This window comes from Oncorhynchus mykiss, chromosome 16, assembly GCF_013265735.2.
Source record: "Oncorhynchus mykiss isolate Arlee chromosome 16, USDA_OmykA_1.1, whole genome shotgun sequence".
Taxonomy (NCBI): domain Eukaryota; kingdom Metazoa; phylum Chordata; class Actinopteri; order Salmoniformes; family Salmonidae; genus Oncorhynchus; species Oncorhynchus mykiss.
Window position 1 is genome coordinate 59,308,850 of NC_048580.1, and position 21,082 is coordinate 59,329,931.

General features: G+C 45.3%; 1 protein-coding gene across 2 annotated transcripts; it reads left to right on the forward strand.

Annotated features, from left to right (window-relative positions):
• The first annotated feature begins 3,507 nt into the window (after nt 1-3,507).
• LOC110491127 (interleukin-17 receptor C-like) lies at nt 3,508-20,629 on the forward strand. 2 transcript variants are annotated; one of them, XM_036947417.1, is made up of 17 exons: nt 3,508-4,111; nt 4,323-4,338; nt 4,506-4,622; nt 4,851-4,948; nt 5,044-5,127; nt 5,237-5,351; nt 5,454-5,638; nt 7,543-7,611; nt 7,767-7,833; nt 15,348-15,544; nt 15,624-15,671; nt 17,231-17,276; nt 17,516-17,667; nt 17,942-18,010; nt 18,117-18,168; nt 18,326-18,433; nt 19,624-20,629. In XM_036947417.1, the coding sequence occupies exons 1-17, from the start codon at nt 3,995-3,997 to the stop codon at nt 20,598-20,600; spliced, it is 2,517 nt and encodes an 838-aa protein (XP_036803312.1). In that variant the 5' UTR covers nt 3,508-3,994; the 3' UTR covers nt 20,601-20,629. The 2 variants fall into 2 exon arrangements, with proteins under 2 accessions (XP_036803312.1, XP_036803313.1); XM_036947418.1 differs by having other exon boundaries at nt 5,463-5,638.
• Nucleotides 20,630-21,082: the final 453 nt, after the last annotated feature.

The window sequence follows — 21,082 nt, forward strand, 5'->3', positions numbered from 1 at the left end:
TCAACAACAAGTGGGACACAATCATGAAGTGGAACGACATTTATTGGATATTTCAAACTTTTTTAACAAATCAAAAACGGAAAAATTGGGCGTGCAAAATTATTCAGCCCCTTTACTTTCAGTGCAGCAAACTCTCTCCATAAGTTCAGTGAGTATCTCTGAATGATCCAATGTTGACCTAAATGACTAATGATGATAAATACAATCCACCTGTGTGTAATCAAGTCTCCGTATAAATGCACCTGCACTGTGATAGTCTCAGAGGTCCGTTAAAAGCGCAGAGAGTATCATGAAGAACAAGGAACACACCAGGCAGGACCGAGATATTGTTGTGAAGAAGTTTAAAGCTGGATTTGGATACAAAAAGATTTCCCAAGCTTTAAACATCCCAAGGAGCACTGTGCAAGCGATAATATTGAAATGGAAGGAGTATCAGACCACTGCAAATCTACCAAGACCTGGCCGTCCCTCTAAACTTTCAGCTCATACAAGGAGAAGACTGATCAGAGATGCAGCCAAGAGGCCCATGATCACTCTGGATGAACTGCAGAGATCTACAGCTGAGGTGGGAGACTCTGTCCATAGGACAACAATCAGTCGTATATTGCACAAATCTGGCCTTTATGGAAGAGTGGCAAGAAGAAAGCCATTTCTTAAAGATATCCATAAAAAGTGTTGGTTAAAGTTTTCCACAAGCCACCTGGGAGACACACCAAACATGTGGAAGAAGGTGCTCTGGTCAGATGAAACCAAAATTGAACTTTTTGGCAACAATGCAAAACGTTATGTTTGGCGTAAAAGCAATACAGCTGAACACACCATCCCCACTGTCAAACATGGTGGTGGCAGCATCATGGTTTGGGCCTGCTTTTCTTCAGCAGGGACAGGGAAGATGGTTAAAATTGATGGGAAGATGGATGGAGCCAAATACAGGACCATTCTGGAAGAAAACCTGATGGAGTCTGCAAAAGACCTGAGACTGGGACGGAGATTTGTCTTCCAACAAGACAATGATCCAAAACATAAAGCAAAATCTACAATGGAATGGTTCAAAAATTAACATATCCAGGTGTTAGAATGGCCAAGTCAAAGTCCAGACCTGAAACCAATCGAGAATCTGTGGAAAGAACTGAAAACTGATGTTCACAAATGCTCTCCATCCAACCTCACTGAGCTCGAGCTTTTTTGCAAGGAGGAATGAGAAAAAATGTCAGTCTCTCGATGTGCAAAACTGATAGAGACATACCCCAAGCGACTTACAGCTGTAATCGCAGCAAACGGTGGCGCTACAAAGTATTAACTTAAGGGGGCTGAATAATTTTGCACGCCCAATTTTTCAGTTTTTGATTTGTTAAAAAAGTTTGAAATATCCAATGATGTTCCACTTCATGATTGTGTCCCACTTGTTGTTGATTCTTCACAAAAAAATACAGTTTTATATCTTTATGTTTGAAGCCTGAAATGTGGCAAAAGGTCGCAAAGTTCAAGGGGGCCGAATACTTTCGCAAGGCACTGTATTTACTGTATTATATTATTGTCACACGGGACTAGGTGGGTGAGGAAGGAATCAGGCGCAGAGAGTTCCACAGGGAAAAGGTGCACTTTAATGTGGCACAAAATAACAAGCCCACAACACAGGGCACGGACAATAATATGGACCACCCAAAACACAGGGTGCCAGGTCCAGAACACGAACACCTCTACCTAACGCACACACGTAACAGAAATTCAATCCCGCACTAAACAAGAGTGGGTACGTGTACTTTAATTAAGGAAGCCCATCAAGCACATCCAACAGGACACAGGTGAAACTAATAAGACAAAACAAACAGACCACAAAAAAGGGATCGGTGGCGGCTAGTAGGCCGGTGACGACGACCACCGAGCACCGCCCGAACAGGCAGGGGAGCCAACTTCGGCAGAAGTTGTGACAATTATATTATATTCTACTGTATTTTAGTCAATGCCACTCCGACATTGCTTGTCCTAATATTTTTTTCTATATATTTCTTGATTCCATTCTTTTACTTTTAGATTTGTGTATTGTTGTCAATTGTTAGATATTACTGCACTGTTGGAGCTAGGAACACAACCATTTCGCTACACCCGCAAACATCTGCTAAATATGTGTATGTGACCAATAAAATTTGATTTGATATTGGTCATATTCCACACCTCCTCGTGCCTTATTGCTTAATTGGAAAACAACACATGAGCCTAACCAGAGGCGGCTGCAGGCATGGGTTGAAATGTTATCAAATGATTTTCTATAAACAGCAAACTATCTGAAACTATTTTCAAATACTTCTTTACAAACATTGTCAAATACCATAACCAAACAGACCAGGTTCAAATCTGTCGTTCTGCCCCTGAACAGGCAGTTAACCCACTGTTCCTTGGCCGTCATTGAAAATAAGAATTTGTTCTTAACTGACTTGCCTAGTTAAATAAAGGTAAAAAAAATAAAAATGCATGAGAGTATTTAAATATTTATATTTCCACATACTTCAAATAAAATGAAAAATATTATAATATTTAGGGTGCGTTGGTAAATTCACTCTGGCCATCGACTCCGATTTCAGAGCACTCTAGTCTCAAATCAAATCAAATCAAAGTTTATTTGTCATGTGCTCCGAATACAACAGGTGTATAACTTAAAGTGAAATGGGGGGCGGCCCGTCAGGAAGTCCAGGATCCAGTTGCAGATGTTTAGTCTCAGGATCCTTAGCTTAGTGACGAGATGTGAGGGCACTATGGTGTTGAACGCTAAACTGTAGTCAATGAGCTGTAGTCAATGAATAACATTCTCACATAAGTGTTCCTTTTGTCCAGGTGGGAAAGGGCAGTGTGGAGTGCAATAGAGTTTGCATCATCTGTGGATCTGTTTGGGCGGTATGCAAATTGGAGTGGGTCTAGGGTTTCTGGGATAATGGTGTTGATGTGATGTGTGCAAGAGCGCAGAATAACTGAAGAATTTACAACCGTGCAACACTCTTGTTGGATATGACCTAGTTTCAGTAAACGTAGGCAAAAAAAAACTTAATTAAATTGTTGCCAGCAGCACAGTTACAGTCACCAACGTTCTAGAAAACATGAAAACAGCTTTAACCAGCTCTGATAGGGCGAGTAAAATGGTCAGAGTGAGGTGGTCTCTCATTTGTTTCTGGAAGTAGCTAGCAAGCTAGCCAACTTTGGTCAGTTAGCTTGGGTGCTTGATTGCCAGTTGTGAGGTCAGAACACTCGGATCAACCGTAATCCTCGGCCAGAGCGTCCAGTGTGCGCTCTGAACTCTACAAGAGCCGAAACACTCTGAATTTACTAACGCCTAGAGCGCTCTCCAAGCACGCCCTGACACTCCTGCGTGATTTACGAACACACCCTTACTTCCAAATGTCTTAGAAAGTTACTGAATTACCCTAAATATAATTTGAACCAAGGTCCGTTTCAGAAAAGATGCGGTATTTATGATTAACAGAGCGGTCAGTGGCTGTGCAAGGGGGACTGCAATGTTTGCCAATACACGTTTCCTTCTGGATGTAACATAAAAAAAAATAAGTATTTCTTAGCATAGCCTGACTGTTATTTCCTCATTGTTCGTCAAAATAAATGTCAAACGAGTACACACTGTCTGAGGCAGCTGGAAAGGTGGAGCTGTACTAAACTACCCACTCACCTACTCACTCAATGCACAACTTGATACGCATGGAACAATTATTAATGAGTCATTTATTTTTTACCGTTCTTATTGGGAACAGACAAAACAACATAGCACTGGAACTTATCATGTAGGCTACGTTTCCGTTTTCTTGGATTTCATTTCGTTGATTTTAATATGCAAGTAAGGCTAAACGTATTGAGTGTGGTCTGTCGTTCTGCTGTTTTTTTGCGCATTTGCGTTTTTTTGTCCCTAGGGCCAAAGTTGTTCAAGCATCATTGGATACGCCGTGACTTTTTACATGTGCCTCTGTTGTGAGTAAGCTAGTGGTCACCCATCATGATGATGAGTCGTGGGAATGGACCTGCACTTGCTGTGCTCCTGCTCCTGTTGTGCCTGCTGCAGCTCCCGTGCGCGTCCGAGGAGATAACACGCACCAGACTAACTGTCACCGAGGTAAGGGACTAATTCATACCATCTTTGGGGCCCACCACCATGGACATAATGTAACTAATATGCAAAAGAGACATTATACTCAGACAGTATATAATGGAAATACTGTATTGGAAATTGATTAGCCTATGTGTCCCTGTCCTGCATCAAGATTCACTTCACTAACCCAGTCTTTTTTTCTTCCTCCTTTTCTTCCTCTGTTTCTCCACAATAGATTCAATACCAAAATGGTAAGTGTTACTTCAGTCCATGGTCTCTATGGGATAACTCATTTTGTACACAATATGAAGAGGAACCATTTATTTGGCATTTTCAGACTTCACTCGTATACTTATTTTACTGCATATATTGTTTTGAGTGTCCGTATGTTCTGTGTTTCTGTCTTTTTTTTCTGTAGGTTCCAACTGGAACCCTGAGAGTCTTCCTCAGCTGAGTCTGTCCACTCTCGGGTTCTCTTCATCACAAGGCTCCTGTTTTGCCTGTGTCCATGTACGTGTCAGAATGAAAGCGGCAGGTAAGGCTGTTTCCCATCCACAACCAATCTCTGTCTCTCCGCACCATCCTCATCCCCTTTAGAACTTTCCTCCATCCCATCCTCCTTTTATTTAAAGTCTCAGTCTCCCTTTCTCTGGCCTTGTGTTTGTTTCAGTCTATATCTTTCTTCCGTATCCTGACTTCCCCTCTTTCTCTCGTTCTACCTTTACTGCCACAATTCTTTAATCTGTCCTCTGTGTTCCTCTAGACTTCACTGGGACACTGACCATTAAATACCTGGAGCTGTCAACTACAACTCGCAGAACCATCTCGATAAAAAATGGAGTCAATAATGACACTTTACAGGTAACATTTCTTGAAATGGAACCCCTCTCCCTTTCAGTTAAAAATGATAAGATAGATGCATAAAATAAATTCACTTTATTCATTTTTATTTTAAGTGGAGTGACCCGTTTCGATCCATCATAGTAGGAAAGACCAACATTAAGCGCTTACATCCCCATGACATTGGCCACATGATTGTGGTAAGATCTGATATTTTCATACATGCATGCACAGACACACACACACACAGTAGAATGATGAAAGTGAGCTTCTGATCATGTTGCTGTGTGTGTCTCTGGTGCCTTCCAGTGGGAGTTGGTGTATGACTGTTTCCCTGCTGACGCAGGGCGAGAGGTGTATGTGTCTTTGTCCTCTAAACCACAGAGACAGCACAGGTACATCGTACAGAAGGACATCTGTCCAGGTACTAATCTCACCTTTCACCTCCATCACTTATCCCCATCCCTCACCTGTGATGTGATGAGAATGACATCATAATACTAATCATACTATGACTCTGTCTGAGGTGATGCAGATTCAGATCCAGTACCAGAGTTTGATCTGTCTGTGGATGAGCTGGCTCGATCCCTCAATGTAACAGTAGCAACTGGAGACCACATATACCAACCGGCTCGCTCATCTGATGTATACACCAGGTTGTGCTACAGACACACAGATGCAGAATGCTCCAACCTTTCTGCTCTTTCTACTGTAAGCTATTCTGCATGTGTGTATTGTGTGCGTGCGTGTGTGTGTGCATGTATAGAGGTGTTTTAAAAAGATGAATGTTGTTTATAACATACACTACCTGTCAAACATTTTAGAACACCTACTCATTCATGAGATTTTCTTTATTTTTACTATTTTTTTACGTTGTAGAATAGTAGTGAAGACATCAAAACTATTAAATAACACATGGAATCATGTAGTAACCAAAAAAAGTGTTAAACAAATCAAAATATATTTTATATTTGAGATTCTTCAAATAGCCACTCTTTGCATTCTCTCAACCAGCTTCATGAGGTAGTCACCTGGAATGCATTTAAATTAACAAGTGTGCCTTGTTAAAAGTTCATTTGTGGAATTTCTTTCTTCTTGATGGGTTTGAGCCAATCAGTTGTGTTGTGACAAGGTAGGGGTGGTAAACGGAAGATATCCCTATTTGGTAAAATATATATTTTTAATTTAACCTTTATTTAACTAGGCAAGTCAGTTAAGAACAAATTCTTATTTACAATGACGGCCTACACTGGCCAAACCTGGACAGCACTGGGCCAATTGTGTGCCACCCTATGGGACTCCCAATCATGGCCAGTTGTGATACAACCTGGATTCGAACCAGGGTGTCTGTAGTGACGCCTCTAGTACTGAGTTTCAGTGCCTTAGATGGCAGCGCCACTCGATATTATGGCAAGAACAACTTAAATAAGCAAAGAGAAATGACAGTCCATCATTACTTTAAAGACATAAAGGTCAGTCAATATGGAACATTTTAAGAACTTTGAAAGTTTCCTCAAGTGCAGTCGCAAAAACCATCAAGCGCTATGATGAAACTGGCTCTCATGGGGACCGCCACAGGAATGGAAGACCCAGAGTTACCTCTGCTGCAGAGGATAAGTTCATTAGAGTTACCAGCCTCAGAAATTGCAGCCCGAATAAATGCTTCATAGAGTTTATTAAGTAACAGACACATCAACATCAACTGTTCAGACGAGACTGTGTGAATCATGCCTTCATTGTCAAATTGATGCAAAGAAACCACTACTAAAGGAAACCAATAAGAAGAAGAGACCTACTTGGGCCAAGAAACACGAGCAATGGACATTATACTGGTGGAAATTTGTCCTTTGGTCTGGAGTCCAAATTGGAGATTTTTGTTTCCAATCATCATGTCTTTCTGAGACGCGGTGTGGATAAACAGATGATCTCTGCATGTATATTTCCCACCTTAAAGCATTGAGGAGGTGTTATGGTGTGGGGGTGCTTTGCTGGTGACACTGTGATTTATTTAGTTTAAGGCACACTTAACCAGCATGGCTACCAGAGCATTCTGCAGCGATACGCCTTCCCATCTGGTTTGGGCTTAGTGGAACTATTATTTGTTTTTAAACAGGACAATGACCCAACACACCTCTAGGCTGTGTAAGGGCTATTTGACCAAGAGGAGAGTGATGGAATGCTGCGTCAGATGACCTGGCTTCCATAATTCCCCGACCTCATCCAAATTGAGATGGTTTTGGGATGAGTCGGACCGCAGAGTGAAGGAAAATCAGCCAACAAGTGCTCAGCATATGTGGGAACTCCTTCAAGATTGTTGGAAAAGCTTTCCAGGTGAAGCTGGTTGAAAGACTGCCAAGAGTGTGCAAAGCTGTCATCAAGGCAAAGGGTGGCTATTTGAATAATCTCAAATATGAAATATATTTTGATTTGTTTTAACACTTTTTTGGTTATAACGATTCTATGTGCTATTTCATAGTTTTGTTGTCTTTATTATTCAACAATATAGAAAATAGTAAAAAAGAAAGAAAAACCTTTGAATGAGTAGGTGTTCTAAAACTTTTGACCGGTAGTGTAGGTTGATAATCTGTTAATTAATATTCTGTTGTTCTCTCCAGATTGACACCAATCAGAATCGATCAGTGACTCTCAGTTTCCCCTACCTGCTACCCTGTGTCTGTGTACAGGTAAGAAGGTCTCACTCAGTGACATATCACAATGAGTTAACTATCAGATAATGTGCAATAGACAGTGACAGTACTGCGTGGCTAAAACTACAGTATGTCTCATGTTTGTGTCCTTGCATGTCTCTCTGCCTGTCTGTCTGTACATATGCCTGCAGGTATATTACACACACCTAGACGCAAGGCGAACCACAGTTTGCCCGTTTGTGAATGGCTCATTAGATGGTGAGTATTTAATCTAAAATGGTGCCGGAGAAGAAGGCAGACGTTTTACGTGCCCCCAACCGATAGTGTTTTTTGTTAGTTTATTTGCGTTGTTTATAACTTCTTTTGTACATAATGTTGCCGCTACCGTCTCTTATGACCGAAATCATTTCTGGACATCAGGACTGCGATTACTCACCACGGACTGGCAGAATCCTTTTTTCCATTAACGAGCCTGTCGCGAACGATATACTGCTTTCTCAGGAACAGGCCCAGATCCCCGTGATTTGCATGAAGAGGAGGTGGAGAAAAAGGGTCCAGAGGGCGGGCTGCCTTCTGTGAATTCGTTGGTGATCTAATAAACCCCCACTTCCATTCTGCTAGCAAACGTGCAATCTTTGGACAATAAAATAGATGACCTACGTGGAAGATTGAACTGCCAACGGGACATTCAAAACTGTAATATCTTACGCTTCATGGAGTCGTGGCTGAACGACGACACTATCAACATAACATACAGCTGTCTGGTTATACGCTACACCGGCGTCTGGTAAGACAAGGGGCGGCGGACTATGTATTTTTGTAACAGCTGGTGCACAATATCTAAGGAAGTCTCGAGCTATTGCTCGCCTGAGGTAGGGTATCTCATGATAAGCTGTACACCACACTATCTACCTAGAAAGTTTATCTGCATTTTTCGTAGGTGTTTACATACCACCACAGTCAGAGGCTGGCACTAAAACAGCATTGAATGAGCTGTATTCCGCCATAAGCAAACAAGAAAACGCTCACCCAGAGGCGGTGCTCCTAGTAGCCGGTGACTTTAATGCAGGGAAACTTAAATCCGTTTTACCAAATTTATATCAGCATATTAAATGTGCAACCAGGGGGGAAAAAAAGAAAACTGGACCACCTTTACTCCACACACATACAATGCTCTCCCTCCATTTGGAAAATCTGCCCATAATTCTATCCTCCTGATTCCTGATTACAAGCAAATATTAAAGCAGGAAGCAACAGTGACTAGATCAATACAAAAAAGTGGTCAGATGAAGCAGATGCTAAGCTACAGGACTGTTTTGCTAGCACAGACTGGAATATGTACCGGGATTCCTCCAATGGTATTGAGTACACCACATCAGTCATTGGCTTCATCAATAAGTGCATCGATGACGTCGTCCCCACAGTGACCGTACGTACATACCCCAACCAGAAGCCATGGATTACAGGCAACATCCGCACTGAGCTAAAGCTGCAGCTTTCAAGGAGCCGGACTCTAACCCGGAAGCTTAAGAAATCCCGCTATGCCCTCCGACGAACCATCAAACAGGCAAAGCGTCAATACAGGACTAAGATCGAATCGTACTACATCTGCTCTGACACTCATCGGATGTGACAGGGCTTGCAAACTATTACAGACTAAAGGAAAGCACAGCAGAGAGCTGCCCAGTGATACGAGCCTACCAGACGAGCTAAACTACTTCTATGCTCACTTCGAGGCAAATAAACACTGAAGCATGCATGAGAGCCCCATCTGTTCCGGAAGACTGTGATCAAGCTCTCCACAGCCGATGTGAGTAAGACCGTTAAACAGGTCAACATTCACAAGGCCGCAGGGACAGGCGGATTACCAGGACGTGTACTGCGAGCATGCACTGACCAACTGGCAAATGGCTTCCTTTATGCACGCCTCTTGGAGGGAGCGCAACACCCTGCTACACTCAACTCCCCGTGGAGTGAAAGAGGTATGTGATTGTAGGTACGGGTAAGGATGACAGAGGCAGAGAATATTACCGTTTACTGGGAATTTATTTCCTTAACATGGTAATGTGGTGAAAAGGGACTGGACGGAACCAAAGCAAAGAAAGTAAAAGTTGAGTCCCCTCTAATACCTTACCTGCCTACCCACTACTTCCCTAACCTTAACACCACCTGGCGCGCTAACCAAAATACAGGGGGTGGTCCGCCCAGGTCTTACCTAGTGTGCATAGATAGAGTACACACTACGGGTATATGTATGCCCACAGGCCTCTTGCCTAAGCACTCTCAAGGTGCCTTCACCCCTCGGAACAAATGAAACAGAATAATACAATTTGAATAATCAAAACACAGTCCTTTTGACATAAACATACCTCAGCAGGACCAGCTACAAAATACTTTCCAAAAACAGTCTGCACAACAACCAACACAGGACATCAAAGAAGATCTCTCTCCTAACAAAGGAACACGGGCTTTTAAGGAGTTTGTAATTGGTGACAACTGTATCCCCTAACGAGAGGGCGGGATCAGAGTTCCAATCTGCCATGGGGCTGACCAATCAGCTGCTTGGGGGAATCCAGGAAGCCATTTCCTGAAATACACACATAAACACATACAAACCCACAACAACGCAGAAGCTGGGGCATGTAACTTCTTCACTGACATTTTCAACCTCTCCCTATCCGAGTCTGTAATACCAACATGTTTTAAGCAGACCACCATAGTGCCTGTGCCCAAGAACACTAAGGTAACCTGCCTAAATTACTACCGACCCGTAGCACTCATGTCTGTAGAAACCCTAGACCCACTCCAATTTGCATACCGCCCAACAGATCCACAGATGATAGATCTCTATTGCACTCAACACAGCCCTTTCCCACCTTGACAAAAGGAACACCTAGGTGAGAATGCTATTCATTGACTACAGCTCAGTGTTCAAAATCATAGTGCCCTCAAAGCTCACCACTAAGCTAAGGACCCTGGGACTAAACCACTCCCTCTGCAACTGGATCCTGGACTTCCGGACGCGCCGCCCCAAGGTGGTGAGGGTAGGTAACAACACATCCACAACGCTGATCCTCAACACAGTGGCCCCTCAGGGGTGTGTGCTCAGTCCCCTCCTGTACTCCCTCTTCACTCATGACTGCACGGCCAGGCACAACTCCAACACCATCATTAAGTTTAGCAATGACACAACAGTGATCACCGACAACGTCGAGACAGACTGTAGGGAGGACGTCAGAGACCTGGCCGTGTGGTGCCATAACAACAACTCAATGTGATCTTTACTTCCGGCGCCGACAGAGATGGCCGCCTCGCTTCGCGTTCCTAGGAAACTATGCAGTTTTTTGTTTTTTTACGTGTTATTTCTTACATTAGTACCCCAGGTCATCTTAGGTTTCATTACATACAGTCGAGAAGAACTACTGAATATAAGATCAGCGTCTACTCACCATCAGTACGACCAAGAATATGTTTTTCGCGACGCGGATCCTGTGTTCTGCCTTACAAACAGGACAACGGAGTGGATCCTATGCAGCGACCCAAAAAAACGACTCCGAAAGAGAGGGAAACGAGGCGGTCTTCTGGTCAGACTCCGGAGACGGGCGCACCGTGCACCACTCCCTAGCATTCTTCTTGCCAATGTCCAGTCTCTTGACAACAAGGTTGATGAAATCCGAGCAAGGGTAGCATTCCAGAGGGACATCAGAGACTGTAACGTCCTTTGCTTCACTGAAACATGGCTCACTGGAGAGACTCTATCCGAAGCGGTGCAGCCAACGGGTTTCTCCACGCATCGCGCAGACAGAAACAAACATCTTTCTGGTAAGAAGAGGGTCGGGGGCGTATGCCTCATGGCCAACGTGACATGGTGTGATGAAAGAAACATACAGGAACTCAAATCCTTCTGTTCTCCTGATTTAGAATTCCTCACAATCAAATGTAGACCGCATTATCTACCAAGAGAATTCTCTTCGATTATAATCACAGCCGTATATATCCCCCCCCAAGCAGACACATCGATGGCTCTGAACGAACTTTATTTAACTCTCTGCAAACTGGAAACAATTTATCCGGAGGCTGCATTCATTGTAGCTGGGGATTTTAACAAGGCTAATCTGAAAACAAGACTCCCTAAATTTTATCAGCATATCGATTGCGCAACCAGGGGTGGAAAGACCTTGGATCATTGTTACTCTAACTTCCGCGACGCATATAAGGCCCTGCCCCGCCCCCCTTTCGGAAAAGCTGACCACGACTCCATTTTGTTGATCCCTGCCTACAGACAGAAACTAAAACAAGAGGCTCCCACGCTGAGGTCTGTCCAACGCTGGTCCGACCAAGCTGACTCCACACTCCAAGACTGCTTCCATCACGTGGACTGGGAGATGTTTCGTATTGCGTCAGATAACAACATTGACGAATACGCTGATTCGGTGTGCGAGTTCATTAGAACGTGCGTTGAAGATGTCGTTCCCATAGCAACGATTAAAACATTCCCTAACCAGAAACCGTGGATTGATGGCAGCATTCGTGTGAAACTGAAAGCGCGAACCACTGCTTTTAATCAGGGCAAGGTGTCTGGTAACATGACCGAATACAAACAGTGCAGCTATTCCCTCCGCAAGGCTATCAAACAAGCTAAGCGCCAGTACAGAGACAAAGTAGAATCTCAATTCAACGGCTCAGACACAAGAGGCATGTGGCAGGGTCTACAGTCAATCACGGACTACAGGAAGAAATCCAGCCCAGTCACGGACCAGGATGTCTTGCTCCCAGGCAGACTAAATAACTTTTTTGCCCGCTTTGAGGACAATACAGTGCCACTGACACGGCCTGCAATGAAAACATGCGGTCTCTCCTTCACTGCAGCCGAGGTGAGTAAGACATTTAAACGTGTTAACCCTCGCAAGGCTGCAGGCCCAGACGGCATCCCCAGCCGCGCCCTCAGAGCATGCGCAGACCAGCTGGCCGGTGTGTTTACGGACATATTCAATCAATCCCTATACCAGTCTGCTGTTCCCACATGCTTCAAGAGGGCCACCATTGTTCCTGTTCCCAAGAAAGCTAAGGTAACTGAGCTAAACGACTACCGCCCCGTAGCACTCACATCCGTCATCATGAAGTGCTTTGAGAGACTAGTCAAGGACCATATCACCTCCACCCTACCTGACACCCTAGACCCACTCCAATTTGCTTACCGCCCAAATAGGTCCACAGACGATGCAATCTCAACCACACTGCACACTGCCCTAACCCATCTGGACAAGAGGGATACCTATGTGAGAATGCTGTTCATCGACTACAGCTCGGCATTCAACACCATAGTACCCTCCAAGCTCGTCATCAAGCTCGAGACCCTGGGTCTCGACCCCGCCCTGTGCAACTGGGTACTGGACTTCCTGACGGGCCGCCCCCAGGTGGTGAGGGTAGGCAACAACATCTCCTCCCCGCTGATCCTCAACACTGGGGCCCCACAAGGGTGCGTTCTGAGCCCTCTCCTGTACTCCCTGTTCACCCACGACTGCGTGGCCACGCACGCCTCCAACTCAATCATCAAGTTTGCGGACGACACAACAGTGGTAGGCTTGATTACCAACAACGACGAGACGGCCTACAGGGAGGAGGTGAGGGCCCTCGGAGTGTGGTGTCAGGAAAATAACCTCACACTCAACGTCAACAAAACTAAGGAGATGATTGTGGACTTCAGGAAACAGCAGAGGGAACACCCCCCTATCCACATCGATGGAACAGTAGTGGAGAGGGTAGCAAGTTTTAAGTTCCTCGGCATACACATCACAGACAAACTAAATTGGTCCACTCACACAGACAGCATCGTGAAGAAGGCGCAGCAGCGCCTCTTCAACCTCAGGAGGCTGAAGAAATTCGGCTTGTCACCAAAAGCACTCACAAACTTCTACAGATGCACAATCGAGAGCATCCTGGCGGGCTGTATCACCGCCTGGTATGGCAACTGCACCGCCCTCAACCGTAAGGCTCTCCAGAGGGTAGTGAGGTCTGCACAACGCATCACCGGGGGCAAACTACCTGCCCTCCAGGACACCTACACCACCCGATGTCACAGGAAGGCCATAAAGATCATCAAGGACATCAACCACCCGAGCCACTGCCTGTTCACCCCGCTATCATCCAGAAGGCGAGGTCAGTACAGGTGCATCAAAGCTGGGACCGAGAGACTGAAAAACAGCTTCTATCTCAAGGCCATCAGACTGTTAAACAGCCACCACTAACACTGAGTGGCTGCTGCCAACACACTGACACTGACTCAACTCCAGCCACTTTAATAATGGGAATTGATGGGAAATGATGTAAATATATCACTAGCCACTTTAAACAATGCTACCTTATATAATGTTACTTACCCTACATTATTCATCTCATATGCATACGTATATACTGTACTCTATATCATCGACTGTATCCTTATGTAATACATGTATCACTAGCCACTTTAAACTATGCCACTTTGTTTACATACTCATCTCATTTGTACATACTGTACTCGATACCATCTACTGTATCTTGCTTATGCTGCTCTGTACCATCACTCATTCATATATCCTTATGTACATATTCTTTATCCCCTTACACTGTGTACAAGACAGTAGTTTTGGATTTGTTAGTTAGATTACTTGTTATTACTGCATTGTCGGAACTAGAAGCACAAGCATTTCGCTACACTCGCATTAACATCTGCTAACCATGTGTATGTGACAAATAAAATTTGATTTGATTTGATTTGATTAAGACAAAGGAGACGATTGTGGACTACAGGAAAAAGAGGACTGAGCATGCCCCCATTCTCATCGACTGGGCTGCAGGGGAGCAGGTTGAGAGCTTCAAGTTCCTTGGTGTCCACATCACCAACAAACTATCATGGTCCAAGCACACCAAGACAGTCGTTAAGAGGGCACAACAAAACCTATTCCCCCTCAGGAGGCTGAAAAGATTTGGCATGGGTCCTCAGATCCTCAAAAGGTTATACAGCTGCACCATCAAGAGCATCCTGACCGGTTGCATAACTGCCTGGTATAGCAACTGCTCGGCCTCCGACCGCAAGGCACTACAGAGGTTAGTGCGAATGGCCCAGTACATCACTGGGGCAAAGGTTCCTGCCATCCAGGACCTCTATACCAGGCGGTGTCAGAGGAAGGCCCTAAAAATTGTTAAAGACTCCAGCCACCCTAGTCGTAGTCTGTTCTCTCTGCTTGCATGGCAAGCGGTACCGGAGCACCACGTCTAGGTCCAAGAGGCTTCTAAACAGCTTCTACCCCCAAGCCATGAGACTATTTGCACCCCCCCCCCCCCCCCCCCCTGCACATTGACTCTGTATTGGTGCCCCCCTGTATATAGTCTCGCTATTGTTATTTTACTGCTGCTCTTTAATGACTTATTTCTATTCGTATCCGTTTTTTTTTAAACTACATTGTTGGTTAGGGGCTCATAAGTAAGCATTTCACTGTAACCTGTTGTAATCGGTGCATGTGACTAATACAATTTCATTTTAGTTTATTTGAGTACACCTCTGATTTTTCATGTATTGTTTGTCTCTTAGACCTGTTTGAGATGCCGTAGCTGATGATTAGCTTCAGTTTCTATGTGTGTTGTTACCTGTATATTTTCCAGTGAATCAGACCTGGGGATAGCAGGGGCTTTCTGCTGGAGCAATTATTAATATGAGTCACAGACAAACCAGCAGAAGATGCAGTCCTCACACTATCAGTAACAGTGCACTGTCTGTGTTTGACCACCAGGGGGCAGAGACGTGTGGCGCTCCAGTAATGTGACTTTGTATGGTGAGTTGGGTTCAAGCATGGCCTGGAGTGCCCTGTGTCCTACTGCTTACCTGAAGCCCTCTGCCTCCCTCTGCTGGCGACACCAGAGAAACACACCACAATGCACTCCCATCCTAAACTCCACACTGGAGGACATGGAGGAGAAGGGAGATCTGGTGAGTGTTGATGATGACGGTGATGATGATGAAGATGATGATGATGCTGCTGCTGATATCTTCCCTCTATCCTTGACAGAAATATAATATTTATGCTGTGGATAAACACCCTCAGATGTGTGTGCAGGTAAGAGTGTATAAGCCGATAAAATCAAATCAATGTTATTTGTCACATGGGCCGAATGCAACATGTGTAGACCTTACCGTGAAATGCTTAACCAACAGTGCAGTTGAAGAAAGAGTTAAGAAAATATGTATCAAATTAACTAAAGTAAAAAAGAATTAACAGTAACACAATAAAATAACAACAATGAGGCTATATACAGGGGGTACCGGTTCAGAGTCAATGTGCAGGGGTACAGGTTAGTCGAGGTAATTTGTACATATGGGTAGCGGTGAAGTGACTATGCATAGATAATAAATAGCGAGTAGCAGCAGTGTAAAAAACAAAGGGGGGGTCAATGTAAATAATCCGGTGGCTATTTCATTAATTGTTCAGCAGTCTTATGGTTTGGGGGTAGAAGCTGTTGAGGTGCTTTTCGGTCCTAGACTTGGCGCTCTGGTACTGTTTGCCATACAGTGGTGTAAAAGAGGGGGGTGTAATGTAAATAGTCTTATGGGTTGGGGGTAGAAGCTGTTTAGAAGCCTCTTGGTATAGTTCTGGATGGCAGGAAGCTTGGCCCCAGTGATGTACTGGGTCGTACACACTACCCTCTGCAGCGCCTTACGGTCAGATGCCGAGCAGTTGCCATACCAGGCGGTGATGCAACTGGTCAGAATGCCATCGATGGTGCAGCTGTAGAACTTTTGAGGATCTGGGGACCCAAGACAAATCTTTTCAGTCTCCTGAAGAGGAAAAATGTGTTTTAGTGCCCTCTTCACAACAGTCTTGGTGTGTTTGGACCATGATAGTTTGTTGGTGATGTGGACACCATGGAACTTGAAGCTCTCAACCCGCTCCACTACAGCCCCGTCGATGTTAATGAGGGTCTTGTCGGCCCGCCTTTTCCTGTAGTCCACGATCAGCTCCTTTGTCTTGCTCACATTGAGCAATATACACTATGTCATACTCTTTCCATGACATAAACTGACCAGTTGAATCCAGGTGAAAGACATGATCCCTTATTGATGTCACCTTTTAAATCCACTTCAATCAGAGTAGATGAAGGGGAGGATACAGGTTAAAGAATGATTTTTAAGCTTTGAGACAATTGAGACATGGATTGTGTATGTGTGCTGTTCAGAGGGGGACTGAGCAAGACAAAAGATTCAAGTGTCTTTGAACACAACTGTGGGAAGTACTGGAGTCCACATGGGCCAGCATTTCTGTGGAATGCTTTTGACACCTTCTCAAGTCCATGCCTCAACGAATTGAGGATGTTCTGAGGGTAAAATGGGTGCAACTCAGCATTAGGAAGGTGTTCCTAATGTTTTGTACACTCAGTGTATGTCTAGTATCAACAGTTAACAGTATGATACATGACACCTGTGGATTTCAGTCACTGATGTCTCTCTCTCTCCCTCACTCACTCTCCCTCCCTCCCTCCCTCCCTCTCTCTCTCTCTCTCTCTCTCTCTCTCTCTCTCTCTCTCCCTCTCTCTCTGTCTCTCTCTCTCCCCCCCCCCCCCTCTCTCTCTCTCTCTCTCTCTCTCTCTCTCCCTCTCTCTCCCTCACTCTTCTCTGTAGTTTTCCTTCAGAGGCAGCCATGATGTCCACTGTCCATTCCAACCAGGTGAGAGACCACAAGACCACAGTGATAGAAGTACTGCACTTGATATTGTTAATATCATAAACATAATCTCTCCCTCTTTCTTCTCTCTCTCTCTCTCTCGCCTTCTCTCGTTCTCCCTTCCTCTCTCTCTCTCTCTCTCTCTCTCTCTCTCTCTCCGTCTCTCTCTCTCTCTCTCTCTCTCTCTCTCTCTCTCTCTCTCTCTCTCTCTCTCTCTCTCTATCCCTCCCTCCTTTCCTCAGGTATGTCTAAGTGGGAGGCATATGTTGGTCCTGGTTCACAAAGTCTCTGTGTCTATCTCACCTCCACTATCCCAGCATCCTTTGCTGCACAACTCTGTGTCTGGCAGGAGAAAGGATGTGTGTCCAGAGGAGCTATCTACTTAGTAAACATGGTAAAATAAGAAACTATCACCACAATATAGAGACATAATAGCCTCTATAATATGTTGTCTTGCGTGCTTTACTTTACTGCGTATCTTTACTTTTTCGTGTTCTCTTTATTATATATTTTGTATTTGTATTAGTTATACTAGTTTTGATTACTGCGCTGTTGGGTAGAGCATGCAAGTTAAGCATTTCACTGTACTTGAACATGTCACAGTAAAACCTGAATTTAATAGACACTGCTGGTCCATGTTGTTAAGAGTGCAGTTTTCTGTTCAACAGGGTGGGGGCACCAGAGAGACACAGCTGAACCTGCCCTTATCATCCCTGACTGAGGGTATATGTGTGCAGGTACGAACAAACTAACTATGAATTGCTTTTGTATTACGTGAACGCATCTCTAATCTTACTTTTACTTTTTCTTTATTTCAATTTCACTCTCTCTATATCTCTGAAGGTCTGGCGGTCAGATCCTGCACAGTATGGGAGGAGACTACTGTGTCCTGACTGTGAGTTCAGCCTCAGCCACACACACACACACACACACACACACACACACACACACACACACACACACACACACACACACACACACACACACACACACACACACACACACACACACACACACACACTTATGCATAGTATCCTCATATGCCTCCTCAGATTCCCACAGGAGATGGGGTCTCTATGCTGTTGCAGTCTTGACACTTCTGGTTACAGTGGCAATGCTGGGAAGCCTCATCCGCTATGTGACCAAGAAGGGAGTCCCAGGTCAGTAACTGTTCTTGTACTGTACATACACCTTTGTAGCCCCTTCTTGTGTCCTCAGTCATATTACATTGCATTAATATTGAGTGCCATCCTTAACCTATCTGCTCTATCTGTGTGTCTATCTGCTCTGTCTGTGTGTCTGTCTGTCTCACCTTATCCTTCAAACCTAGCACACTTAATTTAATCCATTGATTTAATATCCATTGATTTAATATCCATTGATTTAATATCCATTGATTTAATATCCATTGATTTAAATAATTGAGAAATCAGTGAATAAATACAAATAATTTCCAATATCTTTTTTGTCTGTCTGTCTGTCTGTCTGTCTGTCTGTCTGTCTGTCTGTCTGTCTGTCCCTCTGTCTGTCCCTCTGTCTGTCTGTCTGTCTGTCTGTCTGTCTGTCTGTCTGTCTGTCTGTCTGTCTGTCTGTCTGTCTGTCTGTCTGTCTGTCTGTCTGTTTGTCTGTATTTGTTTCTCTCTCCACCATACTCATATCTCCCTCTCTCTCTCTCTCTCTCTCTGTCTCTCTCTCTCGCTCTCTCTCTCCTCTCTCTCCTCTCTCTCTCTCTTCCTCTCTCTCTCTCTCTGTCTCTCTGTCTCTCTCTCTCTCTGTCTCTCTCGCTCTCCCTCCCTCCCTCCCTCCCTCCCTCCCTCCCTCCCTCCCTCCCTCCCTCCCTCCCTCCCTCCGTCTGTCCGTCTGTCCGTCTGTCCGTCTGTCTCTCTCTCTCTCTCTCTCTCTCTCTCTCTGTCTGTCTGTCTGTCTGTCTGTCTGTATTTGTTTCTCTCTCCACCATACTCATATCTCCCTCTCTCTCTCTCTCTCTCTCTCTCTGTCTCTCTCTCTCGCTCTCTCTCTCCTTCTCTCTCTCTCTCCTCTCTCTCTCTCTCTCTCTCTCTCTGTCTCTCTGTCTCTCTCTCTCTCTCTGTCTCTCTCGCTCTCCCTCCCTCCCTCCCTCCCTCCCTCCCTCCCTCCCTCCCTCCCTCCCTCCCTCCCTCCCTCCCTCCCTCCCTCCCTCCCTCCCTCCCTCCGTCCGTCTGTCCGTCTGTCCGTCTGTCTCTCTCTCTCTCTCTCTCTCTCTCTCTCTCTCTCTCGCACTCTCTCTCTCTCTCGCTCTCTTCCCTTGACCATCTCCTTCTTTGTATGTCTTTGTGTGTGTGTCTCTGCCTCCCCCTCTCTCTCCCTGCAGGTTGGCTATTCATCCAGAGGCCTGTGTTGTTGGTGTGTTCATCAGAGCAGTCAGCCCATGTGTCTGCCGTGTGCGCTTTGGCTTCCTTCCTACAGGGGGAGTTGTGTGCTGAAGTGCGCATGGCTTTGTGGACCCAGAGCTCCATTGGGGCTTGTCCTGGGGCTGTGGAGAGGTCTTGGGCTGGGGTGGCTGAGCTGGGCCCTGTGCCCTGGCTGTATGGACAGTGGGAGGCAGTCAGAGAGGCAGGAGGCCAGGTGCTGATCGTATGGAGCGCAGTGGCTAAGGAATCCTACAAGAGCTGGAGAGAAGAGAGGGAGGGAGGGGATAGGAGGGAGGGGGAACAGACAGGAGGGAGGAAAGGAGAGGAGATGCAACAAGGGGAAAGGGGAGGAGAAAAAATTGAAGAACTTGAGAAAACAAGAGTGGAACAGGAGCAAGCAGGATTGAAGAAAGGAAAGGAATGGAAAGAGGAGAGTAGGAGCAGAGAGGAGAGAGAGCCCTCCTCAGTGACAGGGCCAGTGTTCAGGGCTGCCCTGTCCTGTCTGCAGGGGGCACGACAGGGGGCAAGCAGGGTCAACGGCTTCACCATTGTCTACTTCCAGGGCCTCTGTCACAGTCGAGACATCCCCAAGGACCTCAGAGAAGTCCCACGCTACTGCCTGCCTCGGGACTTCGGAGGCCTGATACGTGAGCTGGATGGGACCGCTAGAGGGAGGAACAGTGTGATTGGCAGCTGGGCCTGTTGGCCCAGACTCCTTTCCAAAACACTGTCACGTTGGTTGGCACGACGACTAACTCACAGGCTCAGAGTGTGGTTGTCACAGGAAGAGGAGGGGCTAAAACCGAAATCATCACAGGAAGTGATATCAGAGAGGACACTGAACAGGCATGTGTTGTCGCTGTCAATTAATGAGGAGAGGACAGAGCCAAGCACTTTGCAGCAGAAGGAGTTGCTTAGCGGGTCACCATGGCAATGAAGCAGGGCATCTCAGGTTTCACCTTTATACAGGAGCCAGACTTTTGTCTTGACTGTAACATGAGGCAGAGCACATGGGTGGTGTAGTGACCCAAACAGTGGAGCAGAGACACTGAGCATTTCATAGGGCTTATTACCACAGTCAAAGGGGGTATTGATAAAACTACTAATAGGACTTACCACTTGATTTGCCTGTGGTGAAGAGTAGGTAAACATTCTCCTCTGGGCTACATCCCACATATGTCCACAGTTTATGCTTTTTATGCTGAGTGTACAGTTTGAACCTGAACGTAAAGCCACACATCAGCCTTATCTAAGTGGGTATGCCTGAAAGTCAGGTTGTAACTTCAACTTAGTGTATACAACTGGATACCCTCACCACAGGTGCTCCAGTGAAGAGAAAGGATATACTTCATCATTCTCAATGTCAACAGTATATAATCAAATAATGTGATATCTTTGCTCTGAGGGCACATACTGTAT

Excerpts from the sequence above, each read along its gene's own strand:
- LOC110491127 (XM_036947417.1), top strand. The coding sequence starts at position 3,995 with ATGATGATGAGTCGTGGGAATGGACCTGCACTTGCTGTGCTCCTGCTC. Across the intron at positions 5,352-5,453 it reads ACAGAAGGACATCTGTCCAG|GTGATGCAGATTCAGATCCA; the intron begins GTACTAATCTCA and ends ACTCTGTCTGAG. Across the intron at positions 17,668-17,941 it reads CTATCTACTTAGTAAACATG|GGTGGGGGCACCAGAGAGAC; the intron begins GTAAAATAAGAA and ends TCTGTTCAACAG.